The sequence below is a fragment of the Silurus meridionalis genome, chromosome 9, assembly GCF_014805685.1.
Source record: "Silurus meridionalis isolate SWU-2019-XX chromosome 9, ASM1480568v1, whole genome shotgun sequence".
Lineage (NCBI taxonomy): Eukaryota > Metazoa > Chordata > Actinopteri > Siluriformes > Siluridae > Silurus > Silurus meridionalis.
Genome location: NC_060892.1, coordinates 16,367,201 through 16,392,217, shown reverse-complemented (window position 1 = coordinate 16,392,217; position 25,017 = coordinate 16,367,201). Strand labels below are relative to the sequence as shown.

General features: G+C 36.7%; 1 protein-coding gene across 3 annotated transcripts in view; it reads right to left on the bottom strand.

The window, feature by feature from the left end:
• tspan18a (tetraspanin 18a) overlaps nt 1-24,014 on the bottom strand; it is a 29,115-nt gene extending 5,101 nt beyond the window's left edge. The window contains exons 1-2 of one of the 3 annotated variants that reach the window (XM_046856834.1): nt 23,835-24,014; nt 8,264-8,342 (exon numbers count right to left, since the gene is read on the bottom strand). In XM_046856834.1, coding sequence (XP_046712790.1) covers nt 8,264-8,266 — 3 coding nt within the window. In that variant the 5' untranslated portion in view covers nt 8,267-8,342; nt 23,835-24,014. Of the gene's footprint in view, nt 1-3,446; nt 3,577-8,263; nt 8,343-23,834 lie in introns of those variants that run through there. The other 2 variants (XM_046856835.1, XM_046856836.1) reach the window with 2 other exon arrangements.
• Between the last annotated feature and the right edge of the window lie 1,003 nt (nt 24,015-25,017).

Sequence of the window (25,017 nt, the reverse complement as noted above, 5' to 3'; positions counted from 1 at the left end):
TATATATATATATATATATATATATATATATATATATATATATAAAAATCCTGCAAAAAGCAAGATTGGATGATTAGAGTAGATCCAGCAAAGTGTGTATATATATATATATATATATATATATATATATATATATATATATATATATATATATATTTATATATCTGACACTGAGTTGAGTCTGTTCACAGTATGGTGATATCTGTAAATGATTCTGAACCTAATCTGTTGCTGTGTGATGGATTTCTGTTATTCCAGTGGGTGACTCTGACATCAAAGCTAAAGAAGTTCTTAAGATGTTTAAATACATGGCAAGGATCTTAAACGTAATGAATAACACTGAAAACCTTGTTTATCATGTTGCTAAACTCAAAGCCCCAAAATGGAATGCAGCTCTGCACAGGATCATGTCGACTAGTTAGAAAGCTACGTGAAGACGAGGACGACAACACTGCTGGAATTAACATGAAAGCTGTTCAAGCTGATCAGATTGATTTTGTACAGATGAGAAGCTGAGAGAGCTGGACAGACTGAAACACTAAAGAGCCACTACATTGTTCTCTACAAGTACAGATAATGGTGTGTTTATGTTGAACTTAAAAACAATAAAGGCTGATTTGGACTGTAGTCAATCTAAAAGGTATAAACTGATATGAAATGATTTACTGGTTTATGGCTGCAACTTTCATGAACAGTTTTTCATTAGGATAAAAACGTCAAATCAACTTTTCTGCTTTTCAAACTCGTCTTCTGAACTTTTACATGAGTTTATGGCAGTATTAGCATGAGGAACATTAATATCCAGACAGTAATTGGTTCAATCTGTAACAATAACCATATATAATAATTTCTGTGTTGAGCTGCTGATCATTAAGATTAGAGACATTACATTATTATATATAAATAATACATTTAATCTAGTAAGAAAGCTAAGCTTGTAAGTTAATCAATGCTAATTAGTGAAATCTTTTCCCTTAGTTTCTCCTCCCACAGCAAAATAATGAACAGAAAACACACACACACACACACACACACACACACACACACACACACACACACACACACACACAATAAAACAGTAGAATATTGTGATATCATTTAAAAATATACATAAATATACAAGAACAAAATGAATTTATCCGAAAAAAAAAAAAAAAGGTTTAGTGGTGCATTTTAAACGAATAGTCTGTAGATAGTATGTGAAAAATGACTGAATAAAGCATTACAAAATGATTTCTTGTATGATCCCATTTGCTGTAATGAAGTAAAAATGCACATCATGTTTGCTAACAGATGCTCCTGACTGACAATGATTCCGATTATAATGGTGGTGATGATGCACTCTGGGTAATGAAAAAGTGCGATTAGGGAAGAATTAGGTTAATAGTAAAGCTGTTCATTAGTGCACAGGGCTCTCAGTTCTCCCTCCAGCACTTATTGTTTTTTAATTCTCTAATGTCATGATGGATAGAACATCAGGATTTACTGCTGCCTCTAAGAAACTGGTGCAGCTGGAGATCCAGGCAAAAATAACTCGAATGCAGGTGGTTGGAACTGCAAATAATTTTGCTGGTTTTTGTATGCAATGGTTTGAGCACAATTCAGTAATCCTCCCTGATGGCAGAGAAAGAGAGAGAGAGAGAGAAAGAGAGAGAGAGAAGAGAGCTTTGGCAATGCAAATGTAAAACCATTTGTCATGCCAATAAAGCACCTGAGAGAGAATGACAGAAGGACAAAGTGAGAGAGTTGCTATTGCAATTTTTACTACTACTTCTGTTAAAGCTGCTGTTCATAATAAATCAGTTTGGAGTTCAACAGCGCTGTGGAATAAGTAGAGAATAAATTAAGGCTAAGTAATCTTTACACAATTTTAATGCACGAGGCGGAGGTGAATAATAGTCAAATGTGAAGCAAAATGCATTAAAATGGTGTAATGTACAGCTAGCTAGAGATGGATTATCTCGCTTATATCGTCGTGAGTTACCAGCATTGAGAAGTCAAATGTGTCAATGATCTTTGCAGTGCAAAACTGAATGAACGCATTCAAAGAACACTTCATTTTCATTAGTTTTTTATACGGACCGGTTTATAGATGTGGTGAGGGAAGATGCAGGTAGTTGGTTTGAAAGAGGCAGATGTAGAGGACAGGGGGGTATAGAAACGGATGATCCGCTGTAACAACCCCTAATGGGAGCAGCCGAAAGAAGAAGAAGAAGATGAAGATTTTTTTATGGATTGTTAGATTTAGAATTCTGCTGCTTTAAACCACATAAAGAGAAAAAGAAATGCCAAAAGATTATTTTTTATATATCAAAATATTATTTGCTGATCCCCAGTTCAGCAAATAAATCTTGTGCCTCAACCCATTTATCAAATTCACCATGTTCATTTAAAATGTTGATAAATCTGACTACAACTACTTCTGTGTTCAACACTTTGACCTCACACATTCCTCCCAGCCAATCAGAATCCCATAATCAGTGACCGTGGTATAACACATAAAATAACCCGAAAACAAATCCCCAGGTCCAAAAGCAGTTTGTTTCAGAGAAAACCTTTGAACCTGAACGAGTAAGGAGTGTGTAAGGAATCACAGAAAAATCAGGAGCACTGTGTGAGGGACACGAAGAAAGAGAAAGAGTCAAGGCATAGGAACCGATCACATGCAGTTTCTATCCAAATAAATCAAGCTGTCGGGGCGAGCAACCCGGGGGAAGCGTGGCATGCTGAAGTGATTTCCCATAGCTCTCGCAAAACAGCTGATTCAGACGGTCTCCATCCATCAAGCTTCTACACATACACACACACGTGTGCAGAGTTTAGACGCTTCCTCATCATCTACGCTCATTCGCTTCGCTATAAATTCACGTTTCAGATGTTTGGAAGCAATCAGAGAAAATCGTGGCATCTACTAGCCATCTGTGTTTCATGCACTTGACTGACCGTATGCATTTGTGTGAAGTTTTTCAGTTAGAGAATATCTATCTCAAGCTTAATTCTTAACATTTGGCTCTCACTCAGGCAGGCCACGCCCCTTTACCTGACCACTGAGAGGAAAAATTCATCATGTTTGTCTGTTTAATCTCTGTATACTGGATTATTTTCCTATTTGTGGCTTACAGTGGCAAAAACCCACATCAGCATTTGGTTTGTGCATGCATCGATGAGTGACTGCATTTGAAGAAAAAGCCTATGCTGCATAGATTTCATTCCTGATATATCAGTCGTGCATATCGTGCTATATATTTCAAAAAACGAAATTCACATATCGCTCCTCCTGTCAAATCCTCTTCCTTACACTCACACCTGAGCCTTATATGAAAGAGTTCGCCATGATACCAGGCGCCCTACTGCATTATTAAAGCCCTGTCGCCATGGCAACCTTGTTTGTGATGCTAAAAATCTGTGAAACACACAACAAATAAGGAATGTTAGCATTTGGTTACCTTTTTTTTGTTGTTGTTGGTCTTTTTTTCCCCAAGTTCCCAAAAGGTTTCAGAAAGATCCGTCAAATTAATTAAACGTTACCGGAATGTTCTCTCTAACATCACAGGTTACCGCAAGGTTTTGTGGGGTTTCAAATGATTTAAATGTTACTAGAATGGTAGGAGAGCATACTCTGAAACAGCATAGTTTTCCACAAGGTTTTTGAAAGGTTTCAACTTATTTGAATTTCCTCAAATGTGAGAGGACAGTTCTCTGTAACATCACGGGTTAGTGTAAAATTCCCAAGAGATTTCAAATGCTAGGGCAATGTTCTCTCAAACTTCAGATCAACACAAGATTCTTTCTGCAGCTATTTATATGTTACTAGAATGTTAGAAAAAGGTTCTCTAAATCTTTATAATTTGCCACAAGTTTTCTGAGAGATTTCAATTTATTTAACCTTAATGAATGTTCTTTGAAGACATCACAAGTTAGTAATGATTTCTAAATGCTTACTCCTATATTGTAACACATTAATACTCTTAACAACCACAATTTAATTAAAACGCTACAAAAAACTTTCACACGATTAGAAGTGTATGGGATTGTCAGATCACGTTATGACTGACAGTGAGGTTTGCTTTCCATTCAGAACTATTTTTAAATAACCTCTAGAGTATTAGCTCAATAACAATACATCTGTGATCAGAAAGATATATAACGATGACCGTAATTTCCGTAATTTCAGTGTCTACACTGAAACTGATGAACTTTACACAGGTTTTAACGAAAGACAGTGTCTGTTACACGGTGTAACGGGTAAAATATGTTGTGGCTTCTTTTGGAAATAGTGTGCCGCCGCATTTTCCGGTATTACTGCATGTGTGCAAGACCGAGGAATATGTCCTTATTATTTTCTGATGCTGATTTCTAAGTTTCTTTGACTAACCCGTAACGCTGTTGCCAAGAAAAATAAAATAGCATGAGTTTTGGAAACCTGTCTGTGCTTATATGATTTCTGTTGCAACTGGAGTTAGCGAGCTCTCCCTTAACCCAGACTCAACGTGTTACAACGGCTTGTATCTAAACAGTAGTCTACCAAGAAAGTCATTGTTCACTGTCTTCCGCCTTCCTTTCACAACTATTTCTCTCTGGAGTTTATCTTTTGGCATCGTCGTGCGTTTAAAAAAAAAGTTTTTTCTCACGATGCCGTCAGCTCAGAACACAGGTGAGCTGCCTTTTTTCGTTTCCAAGTCATGTATCATAACAGGTTTAATCTAAAAGCTAATTAAAAAGTACAAGAGAGGTCTTTACTCCGATTATGTACCTGTTAGTAAATAATTCAGTTATTGTAGTTATATTAGCTTTGCAAAAATATCTGGGCACTTATAATGCAACAAAACTAATGTTATTGAAAGATTATGTATTAAAACCTTCATTAATTTTAGATTGTATTATTCAGTTACTATTATGGATGATTCTGCTTAACATTTATGCTTTCAAGGTCTCGCTTGCATCATGTAATTGCTTTATTTTTTTGCCCTAATTTTCCAGACTGTAAAATATATTTATAAATGCTCGCTCAGCGTTTCTTCTTGTGCTACTGCGCATATGTAAGTGGTGTTGCTGTTACGATGTTCATTTACCGCGGGACGTTTTGCAAAAACACAAAGCTCGGGAACAGTATGAGATGGCTGCTCTCTCTGTTTTCCCAGACCTCGTTATTGTGAACGGGAAAAAAGGTTGTTTGTCTTGGACAGAGCTGCTTTCAGAGTCTGAGCACTGCTTATCTACTAGAAATGAGTGATGGGTACTGGTGTGCATGCTTCCCCTCTCCAGAGGATAAAAAGTCATATATGGAAGAGGGACAAAGGAAAGTGAGACCAGAAAGAACAGGTTCAGTACCATAGCAGAATAGAGAAAGAGAGAGAGAGAGAGAGAGAGAGAGAGAGAGAGAGAGAGAGAGAGAGAGAGAAAGAGAGACAGAGAAAGACATGGTGACAATTGTAAAGAAAATCAACGGAAATGTTTTTTTTTAATATTTTGGCTGTTGATGCACTCATGGGACTGATATTCCTGGATGATAGTAATATATAAATGACGCTATTTTTTTGTTAATATTTAAAACATTCTATTGTGTTTCATATTTAGAGACATCACTCATACTGAGGAGTAATTTTTTAATTCAGAATTTACCTTTTTTTCTGAAGAGCTGATCATGTTAACAAAAATTACTGGTCCTATTTTGTTAATTCAACAACTTAAAATAAGAGATTAAATGTGTAAATGCAGTTATTTCCTGCACGCACATTACGATTTCTTGGCCTCGATTTGAAGTGCTCATGATTTCATAGCTACGATAAATATACATAAAGAAATGGTCAAATGTTGGAAGGCATTTAAATAAAATTCAACGTGATAATTATCTCTTCTCATTCATATATCATTTTATCACCATTTTTTCTTTATAACTTTACAATTTGTTTCTTGCCTTCATGTTACAAAAAACTTTATCTACTAAAGAAAAACCTGGCAACCATCTTGCAGGTGATTTTAATAATCTAAATGGCAAGCTAAGATGTGCATGTGCACAACCTGATTCTGAATGCTAGAAACTTTCCTAGTACAATTCGAACGCTTCTGCGAAATCTAAAGAGGACGACCTTTTGCAGAAACCACAGACGCAATAATGTGTTATGACTGATGCAAATGTACAAACCGCACTACCAATCCAGGCCTCGGAATGGAAAAACAGGCCTCAGAGTCCAAATAAGACCCCAGCTGGCGAGTGACACTGCATTGTGGAGGAAACCGGTGCCAAGATTTTCTCAACAGCACTCTGTACTCACCCCAGCTGCTCTCCAGAATAATAAGAACATGGAAAAAACATCACTGAAGATCCAACCGATTAAAAAAGCACACTTAAGTGCAGGTAAGATATAATGAAAGATCAGGAAGTGAACACTTAGAAAACTTTTGGAAAAACATTACAGAAATATTGAAAAACTAATGCTTGCACTACATCCTATTTCTGACAGACAGAAAAACATTAAAAAACGTATAAGTCAAACGTGTTATTAATTCGCTGATGAGGTGAAAACAGGAAATAAAATTCTCCATGGAAACTGTATTCTCGCTCTTTTTCGTGGATTCAAAACGGACTTGACAGCTCTGGAGCAGAAAATCCAGTGCTCGCTCTTTAGAAGTCAGATTTGCTCTATTTCAGTATGTGACAGGATTCAAACAGGAGCCAGAAATTCGCTTAAGGTTTTGTTTCACGATATTTCTGTGCAATTTTTAAGAACGTTTTTAAAAACATTTCTGCAGCCTGCAGCATAATAATGATACTATTACTGGCTAGCATTATTAACCCCATAGACAAAAGTTAATGTAATTTATCTGAGTAATAAAATAGCATTAAACAAAAATACACATTTAAACTTCAAACAATACATTTGTTGCATCCAGACATAAAGCATTTTCTCCTCGATTTGACATTGGTCAGGAAACCCACAGATGAATGAGTGACATGATTAAATGACACTATCGATATACTTTAACAAGCATCAGGTTGAAGACTATTGAAGAAATAGAATTAGGGTGATGTCTAGTTTACCAATGAGGCTAAAACAGCAAGATTAATAGTATAATCAATAACGAGTTAGGGAAAAAACAGAATAAACACAGTTAATGTGTAGGAGTAAGAACACAAACAACAAACCAAAAGAGATATTACTACCATGTTTAGTTCACATTTAAATGTGTTTTGTGTTTTTTTAGGAATCAAGATCAAATTTGTCAGAGAACAATTCTAACTCCAGCACACTGACTGAATACACTTGTTTTCAATTAGATACACACGAGCACAGCCATTTTTATAGGATGCAGTTTTAAAGGACAATTTTTACACAACGCTCATTAGCACATTCAGTCTCTGTCTATTCCAAGCCTTTTGTTCTGTGTTCACATTTACTGTTTTTTGTTTTGATTCTTGGATTTTTTATTCCTGTCTATTTCATCTTTGTCTGTTTGCTGATCATCTTTGTTGACCGTTGCCTGTTTTTTAATTTGGACCTGGATTTTTTTTGGCTATAGTATTTTTTAATTAATCTTCCCTAAAACCTGCACACACCAGTGAGTGATCACTCAGAATTTTATGATTTTCTACAAATGTGTGTTATAAAATAATTTCAACAAAAAGATAACTTGACATTTTATAATATTTTCTCAATACTATAAAAAAAACCGTGGGAAAAAGAACAAACACCTTTGATCAACACAATAATGAGGTCCAACATTTCTTCACTTCCTCATACACAACTTTAGGTCCAACCTTTAGTTAACCAATAAATCTTATAAAAACGGTTTATTTTTTTGCTGATTTCTTTGAGATATGTTCACTATATTAGTATATTTTTCATGTACCTGGATTATTTTATGAGAGTGTATTCATTTTGGAAATTTTACTTCACTATACTTTAATGTGTCATATTCAACGCATATTTAATACATTTCAGAAAAACATGCTGTTCCTCGCTTCTTTCATGTGAATACATAAGTTACGTTACATGAGCAGCTGTCGTGAGACCACATGGTGAAAGGGTTTTCTCACTGTGTGTCTGTAACAAAGTTTGATGTGCGGAACAATGGAGAACTGAACTGCATCAGTAGTTCAAATATAATTCTCACAGATCAGCACATTTACTTTTGATAATAAAGTCCATTCAAATGGTAAGAACTGAGTTAAAAATGAATCAATGTTTGAATCCATGCTGTTCTGAAATGAGTCTTGTTGCAAATGATTGTGAACCAATAAAGAAAAAAAATATCACCATACCATATGTACCTGTAAATGTCTCTCCCCTAGGGTAGCCGTGACGTTTCTCAGAAGCTCTCCTCACACCTCGTCTGTGTATCTGGGAGCAAGAACAGAGCAAATGCCATTCAGATTTATCAATTGCACCAGTCAACTTGGGAGATAAGATTCTAATAAGACTTTAATAGCATTTGCTCAGTGAGGATGATCTTCAATTGCTAACAACAGATAGACCTGCGTTTTAATCAGTGGCAGGCGGTCAGGACCAGCAAAGTCTTCTCTGCTGGCCTAAACACTATCAAAAGCACTGACCTACATTTACAACATAAATTCTAATATTTGTTCCATAAAATTTTATTAATTTATTCCCCACAGTTTATTCTCTTTATTTCGTGGCGTTTCTCTTTCTCTCTTTATGTCCAATCAGATTTCAGTCTTTATGTGCTGTCATGTCAATCTAATCTGCCCAGGGCCTTCAAAGTCAGTCCTGCTGGCTCTTTTACCCTAGTCTCTATTAGCAATGGGTCTGTTTCTTTAACCAAACAGATTTCATATTCGCCTCACAGGGCAGCTAGCTGGCCCAGAATAGCGTCAGCATTTTCCCGTCCTCTGATTGTTTGGTAAGATGGAAACTGTTACAGCCAAGTTCGACTGGCAAACACATCTGTAGCGCTTTGCACACATGAATACATCTGAGTTAGACTTTTTTATGCCTACGGAGGAAGAGAAATTGATTTAGTCTCAGACATACATAAAAATCCATTTTCCAGAAAAGCTAGACATCGTGAGGAGAGGTCAGCCAACCCCGAAGCTAGCAAGATTGTGTCAGTCCGGGTAAGGGTTCGTTCTCTACTTCCAGACCAGTGAATACGAGCAGTACCACTGGCTTACAGCCTTTGAGGAGTGATGCAAATTATGAGTATGCATCTCTGGTATGTAGGTTGTATTTTATTTAAATTTGAATGTTTTTGTCATGTTATTAGACAAATATTGATTCTCAACTGCTCCAGATGATGTAGGTGGCACAGTTGCGGTTGTAGTGTAGAGGTTTGGAGTTGACTTAACTGGGTTTCTTGCTGTAGTAAAATGGTATTCACCCTCCATATTTAAAATGCCTCTCTCACTGTAATGCCACGCGTTGTTATATTGCGTTTTTGTATAGTATTAATGGTTTCTATAATCTGGTGGTATTAAAAAAGTGGATTAAGTCGGGTAAATCCCCACTGAAGGCCCAGGTACCAAATGCACAGCCCGCCACTGGATTTAAGTGTAGCTACATACAAAGTGTGGCACCCATCATCGATTACTCTCTTACAACAACACATCCTGGCATGTTACCTTTTTTAGTTGCAATTTATGTTGTAAAACAACCTTAAATTAGTTTCTGTTTCCCGCAATAAAATAGTAAAGCCCAGTGACCTGAAGTTACAGCTTTACTTCTGACTGTTACAACATGCTGACAATTGAGCTGTTGCCATGGCAACAATAATGTGTAAGAAGTAAGCTGTATTTTAGAAGACTAATCAACACATTCTGACCAATCAGAATCCAGAACGCAAGAGCACTGTATAAAGTGCAATGTGTATATGCAGCAAATGCAGCATTATAAAGGTTCTTTCCTTCCTCTCTCTCATGTCTTCCTTAAAACCATCCTTGCTACTCCGTCAGTGTAATTGCCTGTAAGACTCGAGGAAAGGTCACACTGCGCTTCCTAGATCTTATTGACAGCACTCGACCTTTTAAACTATAATGTGACGTATAGAGAGAGTGAACGAATCCTAAATCTGAGCAGGGTTCAAATCTGTTCGCTCAGAATATTGGTGACACATTAATTAGGTTTAAATGTGTATATGCAAACAAACCTTTCCCTCGAGTGCATTAATGAAAAAGAGCAAAAATAGTCTTTTATCCAAACCAAGAATTGTATTGTACAGGGAGATTTTTAGCCACAGCCTGGGGTTCAGTAAAGCCTGGACACAAGCGTCAGTTTCCATGGCAGCAAACAGAATGGGTAGAACCAATCATATATATAAGGCAATATAAAATATGAAGCAGATGAAATATGCATAGCATAGCAGAAAGAAGGACAATGAAGTGTTCAACAGAGGTAGACTGGAGATGGGAGGAAGTAAAAGAGGCGCTAAACAGGGATTTTATTCTGCATCACCGAACCAACAGTCTAAATATATTCATGATTCTACTGAGCATGAAATGAGACTCAACACACTTTGTAATAAGCAGTGTAACTTTACAGACTCTACAGGGAATAACAGAGGCAATGTGTGTGTTTATATTTGAATACACATTTATTAAAATTGCGAGAATGTACGTTATAGAACTCACTGTCCACTTTATTAGGAACAAGTGCACACCTGATCTTTCATGCAATTACCCAATCAGCAGCTATAAACAGCTGTTCCCACACCAGCCTCTCTTTTCTCACTCTTTGTATTTGTCTGTCTCTCTCTCTTCCTCTCTTTATTAAAGAGAATAAGCAAAACTGACTGGCACTGGAGACACTTTTCATAAATGTTTAAAGAAATCTTACAAAAAAACTATTAATCATGTTTTTAAAATGTTTATTATACAGAGACAATATTATTTTGTTCTCTGCTCATTAGTAATTACTTGAAAAAGAGATATACCGTATATTAGAATTGATTTGGAGTAAAGGTAAACATTATAACATTTTACATATTGCATATAAATTCGCATGCATATCATCATTGCAATATTAGTTCGTCCATATCGCACAGTTAAAAAAGGCTTACTAAACAATAATAATAGAAAAATAACACCAGAGTGTTTAGCGTTAATGGAGCTAGATGGCTCAACTGTACGTAGCTGTAATTTCTCCTGATAAATCATTAGACAGAAGGAAAGTCAGTCATCGATGTGGGTCTACACGTGTCCCATACAAAAACTCCCACACATCCAGCCGGATCGTCCAGAACTCAATCTGGAACACAAACCCTTTCCTGACTTAATTGGACACAAATAATTCGAAATGATCAAAGACACAGATGCGGCGGTTGCATCCACGTCATCCGCCTATTGCTGATTTCCATTTATCAACATAAACCCAATATAAGCTGTATTGGAAATTTCCAGCTCTGAAGGGAGGTTTATGGTGATGTAGGCAAAAGCAATATACCGCTTTATTAAAAGATCTAGCTACCAAAGAAGCGTTGTGACTTGCTGTCATTTTTTAAATTTAATTATTTTTGGGTTAATTTGGGAAGAAACTGAATTTAATCACATTATTCTAGGTTCCATGTTCTAACTGTATTTAATTCAATAATAGTTTTAAATGTACATTTTAAATCCATATTCAATGCAAAATCCACTAAGATATAAATGAAGACCTAATCCAAAATGGCTTCCTATTTACTATAAAGTGCAAAGTATTGGCACACTTTGACTGAACAACACACTTAATAGGAAGATAAGCCCCAGGAGCATGCATTAGAATTAAAAGTATTTTGCAACTGAGGCTATCACCATCACTTTTCTCCAAACCACAACCTACATGCAAACTACTTCTACATTTACAGATAAAGTTATTTTAAATCAAACAAGTACAGTTACTCAACCAGAGAATGGAAAGTTCTAGATTTTTCATTATATCCTGTGAGATTTGTTATTAATAAAATGTAAATTCTGAGCCTTATTTCCAGTCCCTACATTTCCCTTTCTCTTATAACATTACATTAATCATAAATGTCTTGAAAAAAGAAGTGTAGATGTTCTCAAGGCTTGAATGATGCACACTTTATAGTCAACATGAGAACACTAAAATCCTCTGAAATGTTGTGAGAGGATTTTTGGTATCCTAATCTCTATCACTCCATAACACTGTGTACTGAAAAAAAATAATAAAGTCCATGTACGGACAAAGTGGTGCCAGTGGATTTAATATAATTGCATGTTGCAAGCTTTCAATTTATAGACTGCAGAATTCTTGTTGAAGAAAGAGGCATAAACCTGGATTGCTATGTTTACACCACTAAAAAAAGCTAAACAAAAGATTTCAATAGAAAACTTTTTTAACTCTTCTAAAACATGCACACAGATATTACCATAATATTATTAATACAGAGCAAGCATTAAAAATCCTGCAGAGACAGTCACAATGTCATTAGACAATTGATTCCAATACTTTGGTTTGCACAATCTGAATCACGTAAGACAATACAGGTTAACATTGTTAACATTATCCATCATTTTATTTGATATAAATAATCTGTTAAGATAATGCTAAAAAAAGGAGCATTAGCTCAGACTAAATCACTGAGTCATTAAACTGATTCATTTGAATAAGCGAGGAGTAAATCAGTCAAGGATTGAATCAAGAAGCACAAATTAGATTCAGGACACACCAGATTGTAAATGTGTCTCATACAATTTATGAACCATAGATTAACATATAAAAGATATATAAAATTAATCTGTGTTTGGTAATCAGAAGGTTATGGCTGGTTATATACTGTATAATGGGACACCTGACTTTTCCCTTCACTAAGACCCAAACCTGTTCCAGCATGACAAAGCCCCTGTGCACTAAGTGAGCTCCATGAAGACATGGTTTATATGGTCTGACCTCAACCCTATTGAACACCTTTGGGAAGAACTGAAATGCTGACTGCACCCCAGATCTCCTCAGCCTACATTACTACCTGACATTATTAACACCCTCATGGCTGAATCTCTATAACACACTCCAAAATCTAGTGAAACATCTTCCCAGAAGAGTGGAGGTTATTATAACAGTTGTTATCAGTGAACAAAAGAACCCTGATTAGTTCAACTTTGTGACTTGTTCAAAACTCTGAATCCAGTCCAGACAAGTTCCTGTGCTACCTAACTGTCTGAGCTTTACTGTCAACACAAGCATCTTAATCTAAAGATACATCTGCTTTTCCAAAGACATAATATGTGATATGGATTCCGTTAGTGGTTTTTCTTCTAAAACAGGTCAACCTGTTCTGCTGTTATAAGTCTTGTCTCTATTAAGACTTTTGTTCAGTCAGGAAAATTCAGGCCAGGCTTGAAAGCCACCTTTTAGATTCGGCTGTTTTTCAGAGAGTATGTGCAACAGAACAACAGCAGAGAAGTGCTTTAAAAATGAGAAAAGAATCAGTAGAAATCCAGGCCTTTAGAAATCATTTAAAAGAGAATCAATTTAAAACAAGGACCCAAAACATGCAGTGTCTTGCTTTTTTTGTGAATAGAAGATATCTTGATAATAAGAGAATGATATTTCTCTTCAGAATTTATACAGATCTACAGTCGATCTAAAAATGTTTGCGAAGAAAATCACTGTGGTATTAAAGGAAATTTAATATCCCCAGTGTCAACTTCAAGCTTTATCACACCACCCCAACACTGACTATTTTATTACAGCTGAACAACATAGAACGTTTTATTCCACGTTAAGAACGAGATGTAATGGAGTTACAAATAAAAGAGACGTGATGATCATAATAATAGGTATTAATAACTATAAAACAGAGCACACGTGTTAAAATGGAACACATATTATAATGTAAGGTAATGTGTTCAGCAGGACATAACAGTTTTTTTTTTTATCTCCGGAGCTTAAACACAGAGTTCTTGTCTGAACTGGAGTTTTCTTTTGATCATAATCCTCTTGTTAAACTATAATCACATCCTGTGTGTGTGAAATATGCAATACATACTTCAAACACACACTCACAGACACAAAAATATCACCCATAAGATAATTAAAAGATTAGAGAAAAGCTAACATGTTAGTGTCATTCTAACATGTTACCTGCTGAGCATGGCCTCGACTTGTTCATTTGAATCTGTACACTGTTTCTGATCAGTCGACCCATTCATAAAGATGTGATAGTTGGGTAAAGGTGATCTTTTAGGACCTGAAAGGATTGAATGTTTTATTTATTTATCTCCTAATTACAATCTGTTAAAAATGTGGAACAAAAAAGCAAGAGAATTAGATATGAAGCAGAAATGTGCTCTCAAGGAATTAAAGTTTGGCATACTGAGTGTGTGTGTGTGTGTGTATGTGTGTGTGTTCATGATTTATTATTTCTCTAATCAACTGTATTTCCTACAGCGTCAGAACATAACTAACTGTCCTATACGCAGTCTTTCACTAACACTCATATAAATCACTTAATTAGCTCCGCACAGCAGGATGAACAGAACCACAACAAACCACAACATCAATAACTTTTACATTTATGCTGATCTGCAATCTATGTTTATTCCCATTTATCCTTTATTTCCCATCACTGCCATCACTGTGCCAAAGGTCTCCAACAAACAACCTGGGGATCAGCTCAGGACTAGTGTACAACCAAATTAAAAACTTAACGTAAATTAAATTCAGAACTTTGAATGAAAAATAAAGTACAAGATCTTAAACATACTGTATGTGTCTATAAATTTATCATTTTTATTGTTGGAAAACGTTTCTGTACTTGTGCCAGCCTATAATTACACTTTATTTTAAATAATAAAATAATATTCAAAATACCTAATTTATAACTAAATAGCCACATTTTCTACTACATCATCTAAACTTTCTGAATATCACAAGCTGAACAAAAAATTTAATTTGTGTAAATATATTATAATATCGCAATTCTAATGTGATTATTTATGATGTTGCGATAATGACATGATTCTTTAATCACTTTTGCATCAGTTTTGAATATTCCCTAATTCTATGCTTAAAAGAAATTTTATACATAAATCTAGACAAAAAGCATACATTACTCTATGCATGTTACTTATTCAAAGACCAAAATCTTTTTTAGAAACAAAAAGCATTACACTGAGCCATTTTCACAGCTGGATCTACGGCAGTGGGGAAGAATATGTGTATGAGTCTTGTGGTGTGTTTATCTCTCTCTCAGTGTGTGTCTGATTCTGAGTTCCCAACATGACTTTACCTCATCCGTCTTCTTCCTCCAGCACAGAAAGACCACGATTGGACCTCTCTACATTTTCCATTTAATGATAATGCCTCATTGATCAATAGATGGATCTGCACATGACCCACATTCCTACAAACATGATGCATTCAAGCTGCTTTTAAAGACCTGATCGAAATTTAGAACAGAATAGAGATATAGAGCTATCCACATTTTCCATTACAAGAGTCTCTCTTTCTCTCTCTCTGTGCATGTGTGTGTGTGTGTGTGTGTGTGTGTGTGTGTGTGTGTGTGTGTGTGGAACATATTTCAACTTCTGGGAACCTACTTTTAGCCGAATTAAACCGACAATTATTTTCTGTATTGGTTCTAAAGTTTATTTGAATGCAAAAGGTTTGTAGAAGTTTTTTGTCACTTTATGAACCTTCCAGAAGGATTAAACAGTGTTTGGAGATAGATTGTATTAGCTGAAAGCTATAATTATTAGCTAGTCCTTTCAGTATAAGAGTGTATGCCTTGGCAACAAGCAGTGATTAGACTAGCCAACTACTTGCCAATTCAACGCTCAATTAAATTAGCCTAGGTAAGTGGTACTAACTAAATGAAAGGCTAAGTAGTATGAGAATATATTTTATGATTCTGTGGTGCAGGAACAGTAAGCTAGTACAATATTTTGCTAATTAAAGCCTGACTGTTTTAACTACTAAACATCTAGATCAAAACACATGAGACAGTTAATTTAAAGATAAATTAAAACAAAAAATGGCCATAAGACTACTGGTGCATTCAGATAAAGAAAATTATTCATAATAATGTTCATTGCTTTAATTTCTATATTATACACTTAAAAAGTAGAAGAATTACATAATATCATGTTGACATGGCAGCTCAGACCTCTGACCCTAAATACTAACTCATTATTTTAAAATGTAAATGTTGATGAATGAGGAAAATGAGAGAGAGAGAAGGTTGGATGGTGTGGAGTTGGTAAAGCAGGAAGTAAATAAGATTAGTAAGGAGAAAGTGAGAGCAGCGATTAAGAGGATGAAGAGTGGAAAGTTGGTTGGACCAGATGACATACCAGTAGAAGTGTGGAGCTGTTTCATTTATAAACAGATTGTTCAACAAGATTCTGGAAGGTGAGCAGATGACGTAGGAACGGAGAAGCAGTGTGCTGATACCGGTTTTTAAGAATAGAACAGAATAGCCTTTATTTGTTACATATACATTACAGCACAGTGAAATTTGTTCTTCGCATATCCCAGCTTGCTTGGAAGCGCAGGGTCGGCCATGATACGGCACCCCTGGAGCGTAGAGGGTTAAGGGCCTTGCTAAAGAGCCCAAGAGTGGCAGCTTGGCGATACCGGGGCTTAAATCCCCGACCTTCCGATCAGTAACCCAGCGCCTTAACCGCTGGAGCTACCACTCCCCCTTAATAATAAGAAAGATGTGCAGACCTGCAGGAACTACAAGGGAATAAAGTTGATCAGTCACACCATGAAGTTATGGAAAAGAGTAGTGGAAGCCAGGCTGAGAGAAGAGGTGACCATCTGTGAGCAACAGTATGGTTTCATGCTGAGAAAGAGCACCACAGACGCATTATTTGCTTTGAGGATGTTGATGGAGAAGTATAGAGAAGGTAAGAGGAGGATTTAGAGAAAGCGTATGACAGAGTGCCAAGGGAGGAGTTGTAGTATTGTATGAGTAAGTCTGGTGTGTCAGAGAGGTATGTAAGTGTGGTGCAGGACATGTATGAGGACAGTGTGACAGCAGTGAAGTGTGCAGTAGGAACGACAGACTGGTTTACGGTGGAGGTGGGACTGCATCAAGGATCGACTCTGAGCCCTTTCCTGTTTGCAGTGGTGATGGACAGGTTGACGGACAAGGTCAGACACGAGTCTCTGTGGACGATGATGTTTGCGGTCGATATTGTGATTTGTGGTGAGAGTAGGGAGCAGGTTGAGAAGAGCCTGGAGAGGTGGAGGTACGTGTTGGAGACAAGGGGAATGAAAGTCAGTAGGAGAAAGACAGAGTACATGTGTGTGAATGAGAGGGAGGGCAGTGGAGTGGTGCGGTTGCAGAGAGAAGAGGTGGAGAAGGTGGAGGAGTTTAAGTACCTGGTGTCAACTGTGCAATGCAATCGAGAATGTGTTAGAGAAATGAAGAAAAGAGTGCAGGCAGGGTGAAGTGGGTGGAGAAGAGTGTCAGGAGTGATTTGTGATAGAAGAGTATCTGCAAGAGTGAAAGGGAAAGTTTATAGGACGGTGGGGAGACCTGCGATGTTGTATGGTTTAGAGACACAGGCATTAACTAAGACAGGAGCTGAAGATGTTTAGATTTTTATTGGGAGTGATGACGATGGACAGGATTAGAAATTAGTTTATTAGAAAGACAGTGCATGTAGGGCGTTTTGGGGAGAAGTTGAGTGAGGCACGATTGAGATGGTTTGGATACGTGCAGAGGAGGGACATATTTAATATCGGTAGGAGAATGCTGAGGATGAAGCCGCCAGGGAGGAGGTATAGAGGAAGGCCAAGGAGGAGGTTTATGGATGTGGTGAGGGAAGACATGCAGATAGTTAATTTGAAAGAGGCAGATGTAGAGGACAGGGGGGTATGGAGACGAATGATCCGCTGTGGCGACCCCTAATGGGGCAGCCGAAAGAAGAAGATTTTTAAATGTAAAAAGAATTATAATAATAGTATTTGTCAAAGACCCTGATTGCAGTTCAGAGTGGCACAACTGCAACTCACTGATAAAAGTGAAACACAATGCTTCACAAAATTCTATACACTTCTGATGCAATGTCAGATAACAGTGTCAGAAATGAACAGCGATAACAATTGCTTATTGTACTTCATAGGTAACAGTTCAAGTGTGTCACATTAGTCATTAATAGTAAAGGGTTGTTCATGAACAATTTTTTTACTTTAAATGATTCTTTTATATGACCCTCAAATAATGAGTCATCTCAGAAAGCAAAGCACTCATTTTTTGTTGCCTGTGCATGCACAGCATCCTCGATTTGTAAAGTAAAAAACACAGTAGCTCTGAACAGGACCAAAATTCTTACTTCACCTAGTTCATTCTTAGTGAATACCTTAGTTGTATGATCACGTCAAAAAAGCAAGATTCTTTTTTACAGTGACAATTATTTCACAGCAGCTGACAAGAAAACTAACAACCCAGACTAGAAGACCTGCTTGTTTAAATCACGTCTGTTTCCAATCTTTTGTTCTTGGCTACATTATGGATGTTTTCTGCATTCGGAATTGGATTAAAACTTTGCATAATTGCAAGTGATGGGGGAGCTTGGCTACTGAAAATGCAATATATGTATTTAAATCCAATCTGGTCTTTCCATCACAAATCATAACTTGTCATTGGCTCACCGGTTAAACCCCTCCTTTGTGACAAAAAGCCACGCCCCCAGCAGTTACTCTTCAATTGCTGTGACATTAACCGGAACGATTTCCCCATATCAAATACAGGAACACGTGAATACTTGAAAAAAAATAAAAAATCAATAAATAAAAACATAGAACCATTGGTTTAGATTTATCACAAACAGTAAAACAAATGCACAAATTTTCACTCCAAATGCCTCGTCACAGGTCCATTATTACATAGCACACATAAGCGTTTATAGCCTGCCAAAGCACAAAACCCATCTGCGAGCTATAAAATATTTAGTACGGCTAAAAGAGTATCAAAGACATTTTGCAGCTGATCCCGATCAAGCCTTTGCACAACTCGTGATGAAATGCAGAGCAATCACGAAAGCATTGAAAAGGTTAGATGGCCAAACACTGCAGAGCTTTCTGGATCATGCACAAATCTGCATCGAGGAGACAGACCCAAGAAAGACCTTCAGGCCTTCTGGACCACTGCCAAAACCCAAAATAATTCTGAACACCCGGAGAGCTTTGCTTTTTTAAAACACTGCATCGTTGTGGCTTCTCCTTTCCAAATCCTGGTGTTTTGTGGTTTCTCATGTAAACAACTGGAAGAAGAAACACAAAGAACCTCCCCATGAATATTTTCTAATCTAAACACAAAGGTCTCTGTCACAGAGTGAAGAAGAGCAGAGACTATAGTTGTAGAAGGAAACACTGAGCAGAATATAAGTGGATTAACTCTACATGAAAAGCTGTACACCAGTTTTAACTCCATACTACAATCTGAGAAAAGTGCATGCTATGTACGTTTCCTCATCTGGAATTCATTTGGGATGCAGCTTCACAAATAATCATTATAATAATGATTTCTAATGAATCTCTTGTGAGATAATGAGGCCACATTTCACACACTGCTGCGCAACAAAACTCTGATCTTTCCACTTTAACAGTGTACACAAGAAGGAAATTTTGCTTTAAAGCAAAGCATGGATAATACTGTACATTTATACTATAGTTAGAAATACAAAATGTATTAAAAAATGGAAGCATGACAGAAGCTAAGCAAATATAACAAGCAGAACAAAATTCACTTGAGATTAAGGGAAAAAATAGACTGATCTTTTTCTTTAAGTCTTGTACTGGTGTTAGAGCAACCTCGCTATGATGCACGCTGTTGAATGTAAATGCATACATTTATCATAGCTACGATAGCTTAAGTCCATCTAGAACTAAACACAGGTGAACATGATCAGCCAAAAAACAAAAAACAATGACAGAACAGAAATCGGTGTGACTTGATTTATCGCCTCTTGTTTCATTCATTTTACAAATTATACATTATACAACTTCTGTATATAAATTCTGTGTGCTACCATTTTGGACTGTTACTGGGAATCGCACTCAAGCCACATTCTGAGAAATCACATAAAAGTCTTGGCCATCCAGCTTTTGTGTTTTAAATTCCAGACTAATCTCGACTGATACTAACAAGTAAATTTACTACACAAATTTTTTTTTTCATTTATTTTCATGTGGCCTTTAAACCTATAGAAAGGTTTATTTTGTCTTCCAGTCTGCTGAATTCTTTACTTTAATAAATGCCTTTGAATATGCGGTCGTGAAAACATTCATGACAATGGCAGAAATTCTATTGTTTTCCACTACAAATAGAATTACAAACCAGCTGTTAGCCATTAAAACCTTTTTTAAATGTTTTCCATTATGTCGCAGTGTGTTGGTGTAAGTTATTAAATCCTTATCATCAAAACAAAGAAACCATTGCAGAAACATACTGGTATCTGGAGGCTTAATGATGCCTTAATGGTGTCCATTGGATACCAACTTGTGATCTACCAGCAAGAAATTACCAGTAGAGATCCAAAGAGTTATACCACTGAGGTTTCCATTAAAACCAATACCAATCCCATTCTAATCATTAAAGCCATTGCAAATTCGATGAGGGTTTCTTTTATTTCATTTCATCCGGGAGCAGCTGTATGCAAAACCTTCTTTATCTTAGAAGATATTTTCTTGGCAAAAAACTCTACTTCAGAGATAAAAGATATAAACAGATATAAACACACTGTATAGTAGGTTAATGAACTTCAAGCTCCTGTTGATTCCCAAGAAAAAAAAATAAAGCACACCAGATGAAAAGGCCAGACAGATGGGACTGCAGCTTGTCCCCAGAAATTTCACACAGTTCCCCCACCCCAAACCTTGGCTACATGCAGGAGCAGAGAGTGTGATTGTTACACACTGCGTTCACGTCGTGTCTTTCGCTTTCCAAATTAGCCAACACACAGCATGCTTGGACTCCCTGACTCGTGCATGAAAGCAGCCGGGAGCAGAGACACCTGTGGGCTTTTATCTGGCCTCGGCCTCATACCGAGCTCTCACAAAGCCATACACACGCATCTGACAAGCTTCCTCACAGCCCTGCGCTGCATTAATAATGCCCGAGACGGTCTAAGACCGAGTCTTTATTCATCCCGGCCAAGAAAGACCATTAGTGGCCGCAGGCAGGTGGAGCTCGGTACAATGGAGGTCTCTAATAAAGCGCTAGTTCTGAGGCATGGACCTTTTGTGTCCATGATCAAAACATATAAAGCTGTTTTTCTTTTTCACTGAAAAACAGATACAGAAGTGTGCTTGTGTGTGAGAGTGTAGGTGGATAGTAAACCTGAGAAAACAGAAATAAAAATGTCTCAAATATTGTAAAATAAATAAATAAATAAATAAAAACTGTAGAAACAAAGACAAAAAATTTAACCTCCAGATCTTTTATTGTTCTCTCATTCTCTATCTTAACACCTCTGAAATGTTTTTTTTATTTTATGAAATGATTGATAAATGTTAAAAATGGTCCACAGATAATAAATAAATAAACATTTCAGGGTTCTGTAGTTCTTCCCAGCAAAATAAATGTGTATTGCAATTTATTTGACGCTATTTGTTATTCAGAACCTCTGTACTCCTCTACAGAAGAATGGTACATTCCATTTTTTTTTTTATTCTTGTGGCTCTCCACTTGGTACAGTCTACTGCAACAGTAAGGCAAAAAAGACCTCCCAGTATAAAAGGGAATTTGAATAAATACATAAAGAAAGAAAGAAAGAATCCTGTTTTTTTTTTATAATTCCCTAGCTGCTACATTTTTATGTTCACATTTTTTTTATGTTTGTTCAATGTTAAATATAACCTTTATTTTACTTTTAAAAATTTAAAATATATATATTTTAAATAAATAAAAAATACATACTTTTGTTAAAAGGTTTTATAGATTTACATGTGTTTTTTCTAATGGAACACTACTGTGCTGAGAATTTTCAGTATAATGGTGATATATATCATAGAAATGTTCATAAAAATCACGAGGATATTTTTATCATACCAATGCTCCAGTATCAACAGAAATATGAGCAGCATATAACAGTCATCCATGTTTACATTATAATTCTGCAGCTAGCAGACAGCTAGCGAGTCAAATGACACGTCTACTTTATAAAGTGTGTTTATAAGCTCTCATTGGTCCAGCTGTGGATATTGTCTGAAGGCTGCTGTTGTCTAGCTTGTGTATTGGCATGTCAACGTTTTTCCACCGCTCCTGCTCTTGGAGTCAATGCGGTTAATCTCTTTAATCACACAGTGGAGAAATGAGCTCGAGCTTCACCTCACGCACACACACACACACGCACACACACAAACACATCACACACTTCAGTAATCCTGCTAAGTCTAAGTCCCTCCTGTCACCTGTCAATCAGCTTTCGGGTTTCTCCTTTTAAGCAGTTTTTCCTTTCGAAGCTAAAGCCTGAGGAGGAGCAGCACCAGAAATGAAGACAGCGAGGGAATAAAAGGGAATTTCCTGCCTTTTTTGTTCCCTCCTATAAATGATGAGCAGACGAGATGTTTATTGGCAGCAGGTTTTGACAATGGAGCAGACCATAAATTGTTTCCAAAAAAACACAAATGCATACACATGCCCAAATTTTAGACCTTGGGTCAGTGTGAATGTGTCCTGTGCCCATTATGACCCCTATTAGCAGACGATAAGAGGAAGTCGTGCAACGTGAACTATCAGAGTTTCGGATCTACAAAACGAAGTCTGTTTCCTCGTGATAAACCCCAGGAACTTTTCCTTCACATAACCTGTTCAGGACAACAGGCAATTAACTGGAGCCATGAGGTTGAGCACAAATTTCAGAAGGAAAAACTAAACGACTGAAAATTTCAAAATTGTTAAAACATCCAGATATGTTCAGATCAGATAGCTCACTCCAACTGGATGAATTGTTTCTCACTGAATCAGTTCACATAGCTCATCACTAACCTGAAAGTGCTGTTTTCCATTTAAAATATTTCCGTTTTGGGTGGATATTTGAATGAGCTCAATCTGTGATGTCACAAAATAACTCCACATAGACTCCACAGACTATGTGTTCCCTTCACTAACATACCCAAACAATTTTGGAAAATGGTGCAGAAAGGACAAAACTTGCTAGAGCCAAATCTTCTAAACTAATCCTATGAAGCAGGAGGAAAGAAGGAACTTTCAGCATCAGAAACACTTGGGAATGGGCGTGTTCTAATTTGCACATTCATGCATATTAATTAGTATTAATATAGATGTACTTCAGAGGCATTTTAGCTATAAACAGGCATTTCATCAACAAAACCATGTTCATGGATGGTTTGTAGTTGCAATTCAAAGGGACTTCATTATACCGCCAACAACTCTAAGACGCGTTATAACGCGCATATAACTGCATGAAGTCACCACTGCAGGAAAACTAATACTTTTCAAGTGTTTTACTACTAAACACTATCGATAATACAAACACAAATAAATAATAACGTAAAAAGAAAATCGCATTAAGTGTAAAAAAAATTTTTTGGAATAACATCAGGACACGTGACTTCCGATGATGTAACTTCAGGAGCAAATGTTTTGAACATTCCCGCATCATTATTATTTTTATATTCTAAACTAAAGAACATGTTATAAAGCTTACTAGATGTGTACAGATGTTCCCTGAGCTAGCAGCAGTGTTCAGTTTAGCAACAAGCCTGAAACAACAAAAGCAGAAAACTGATTTGCGGCGACGCTTTTTTTTTACACCGCATTTAACGCGTTTGCGCAAAAAAAGTCTCATCTTTCTGTGTTGTCAGAAGAAAAGTTCAGGATGAGATTTTCTCCAGTCTGCTCACGTTACAGCAGCGGTGTTGTTTTCCTGTGGAAGTGAAGAAAGTGTGCTGTGTTCCACTCACCATGTGCTTTAATCCGCTCCAGGAAAAAAACAAGGTTCCACAATGCAGAGGAACCCAGAGGAACTTCTAAATGGTGTGAAAATGTAGCGGCTGCGTGAACACACTGTAGCTCCTGATCATCTCACGGACACTGCAAGCTCAGCCTTGAATTCAGTGTGTGTGTGTGTGTGTGTGTGTATCTGTGTGAGCGATTCAGTGGGCGGGGACGCATCCGATCACGCACATATGGTCATGTTTCAAGGAGTGGTCCATAAAAATTCATAGATTCTCCAACAAAAACGTTCAGTTTTATGTTAAGGTTTAAGTGTTGTTTTAAAATATAGAGCCACACTAATAATATTACTACTACTGCTACTATTACTACTTTCTAATTCTAAATAAATACACACATGCATAAATAAATACATAAATACCCATTTGTAGGTTTATATTTACATAATCTACCTTGAGTAGTAAACATATTTGTTAAAAATATTTATTTCCATCGCTTTTAAGGAAAGTTGGTCTATTTTAATAGTTTACGGTAGTTTGCTTTACGCACGGTGAAGCGTCATGGGGGCGGAGTTTATTTAATTTCTAGAGTCTTCATTTTAGTGCGCTGTTCTGACTGGGGGCGGGACTTATTTAATTCCCACACGGTGGGCGGGGTTTACTTCATCCCCAGCTGTGTGCAGATGTGGGAGGAGCGGTTTATTTAACTCTCACTTAGGTTATAGCTGTCATAAACAACCAGCCTCCTTTTTCTCAGGAGAGCAACGTGTATATAAACAAAACAAACAAACAAACAAACAAACAAAAAACAGCTTCTTGTACTCATTACTAAAATACAGCAAAAGGAAGCATAAACTTGAATCTCAAATTTGTCTTGAAAACATCTAAAATCTGTTCACGATTAGCAAAGCATTCATCCACATGAGTGCCTGTGAACAAGCTGTTACTATATGGACTGTAACATTTGAATGAATTTATTAATATAATCGCTTATCGATCTAAATGTTCACAAAAACATAAAGGGGTGGAGTCAGCTATAGCTAGTGCGTAGCTATCTTGCAAGTGTCATTGCATCACACTGAGTAGTGAAAATCATTTCAAAAAGATTGAATTTTATCCATTTTAGTATACTTCCAATCTCCACACATCACCATTGTGTATCATATGGGATGATCATATCATAGTGCTCCTT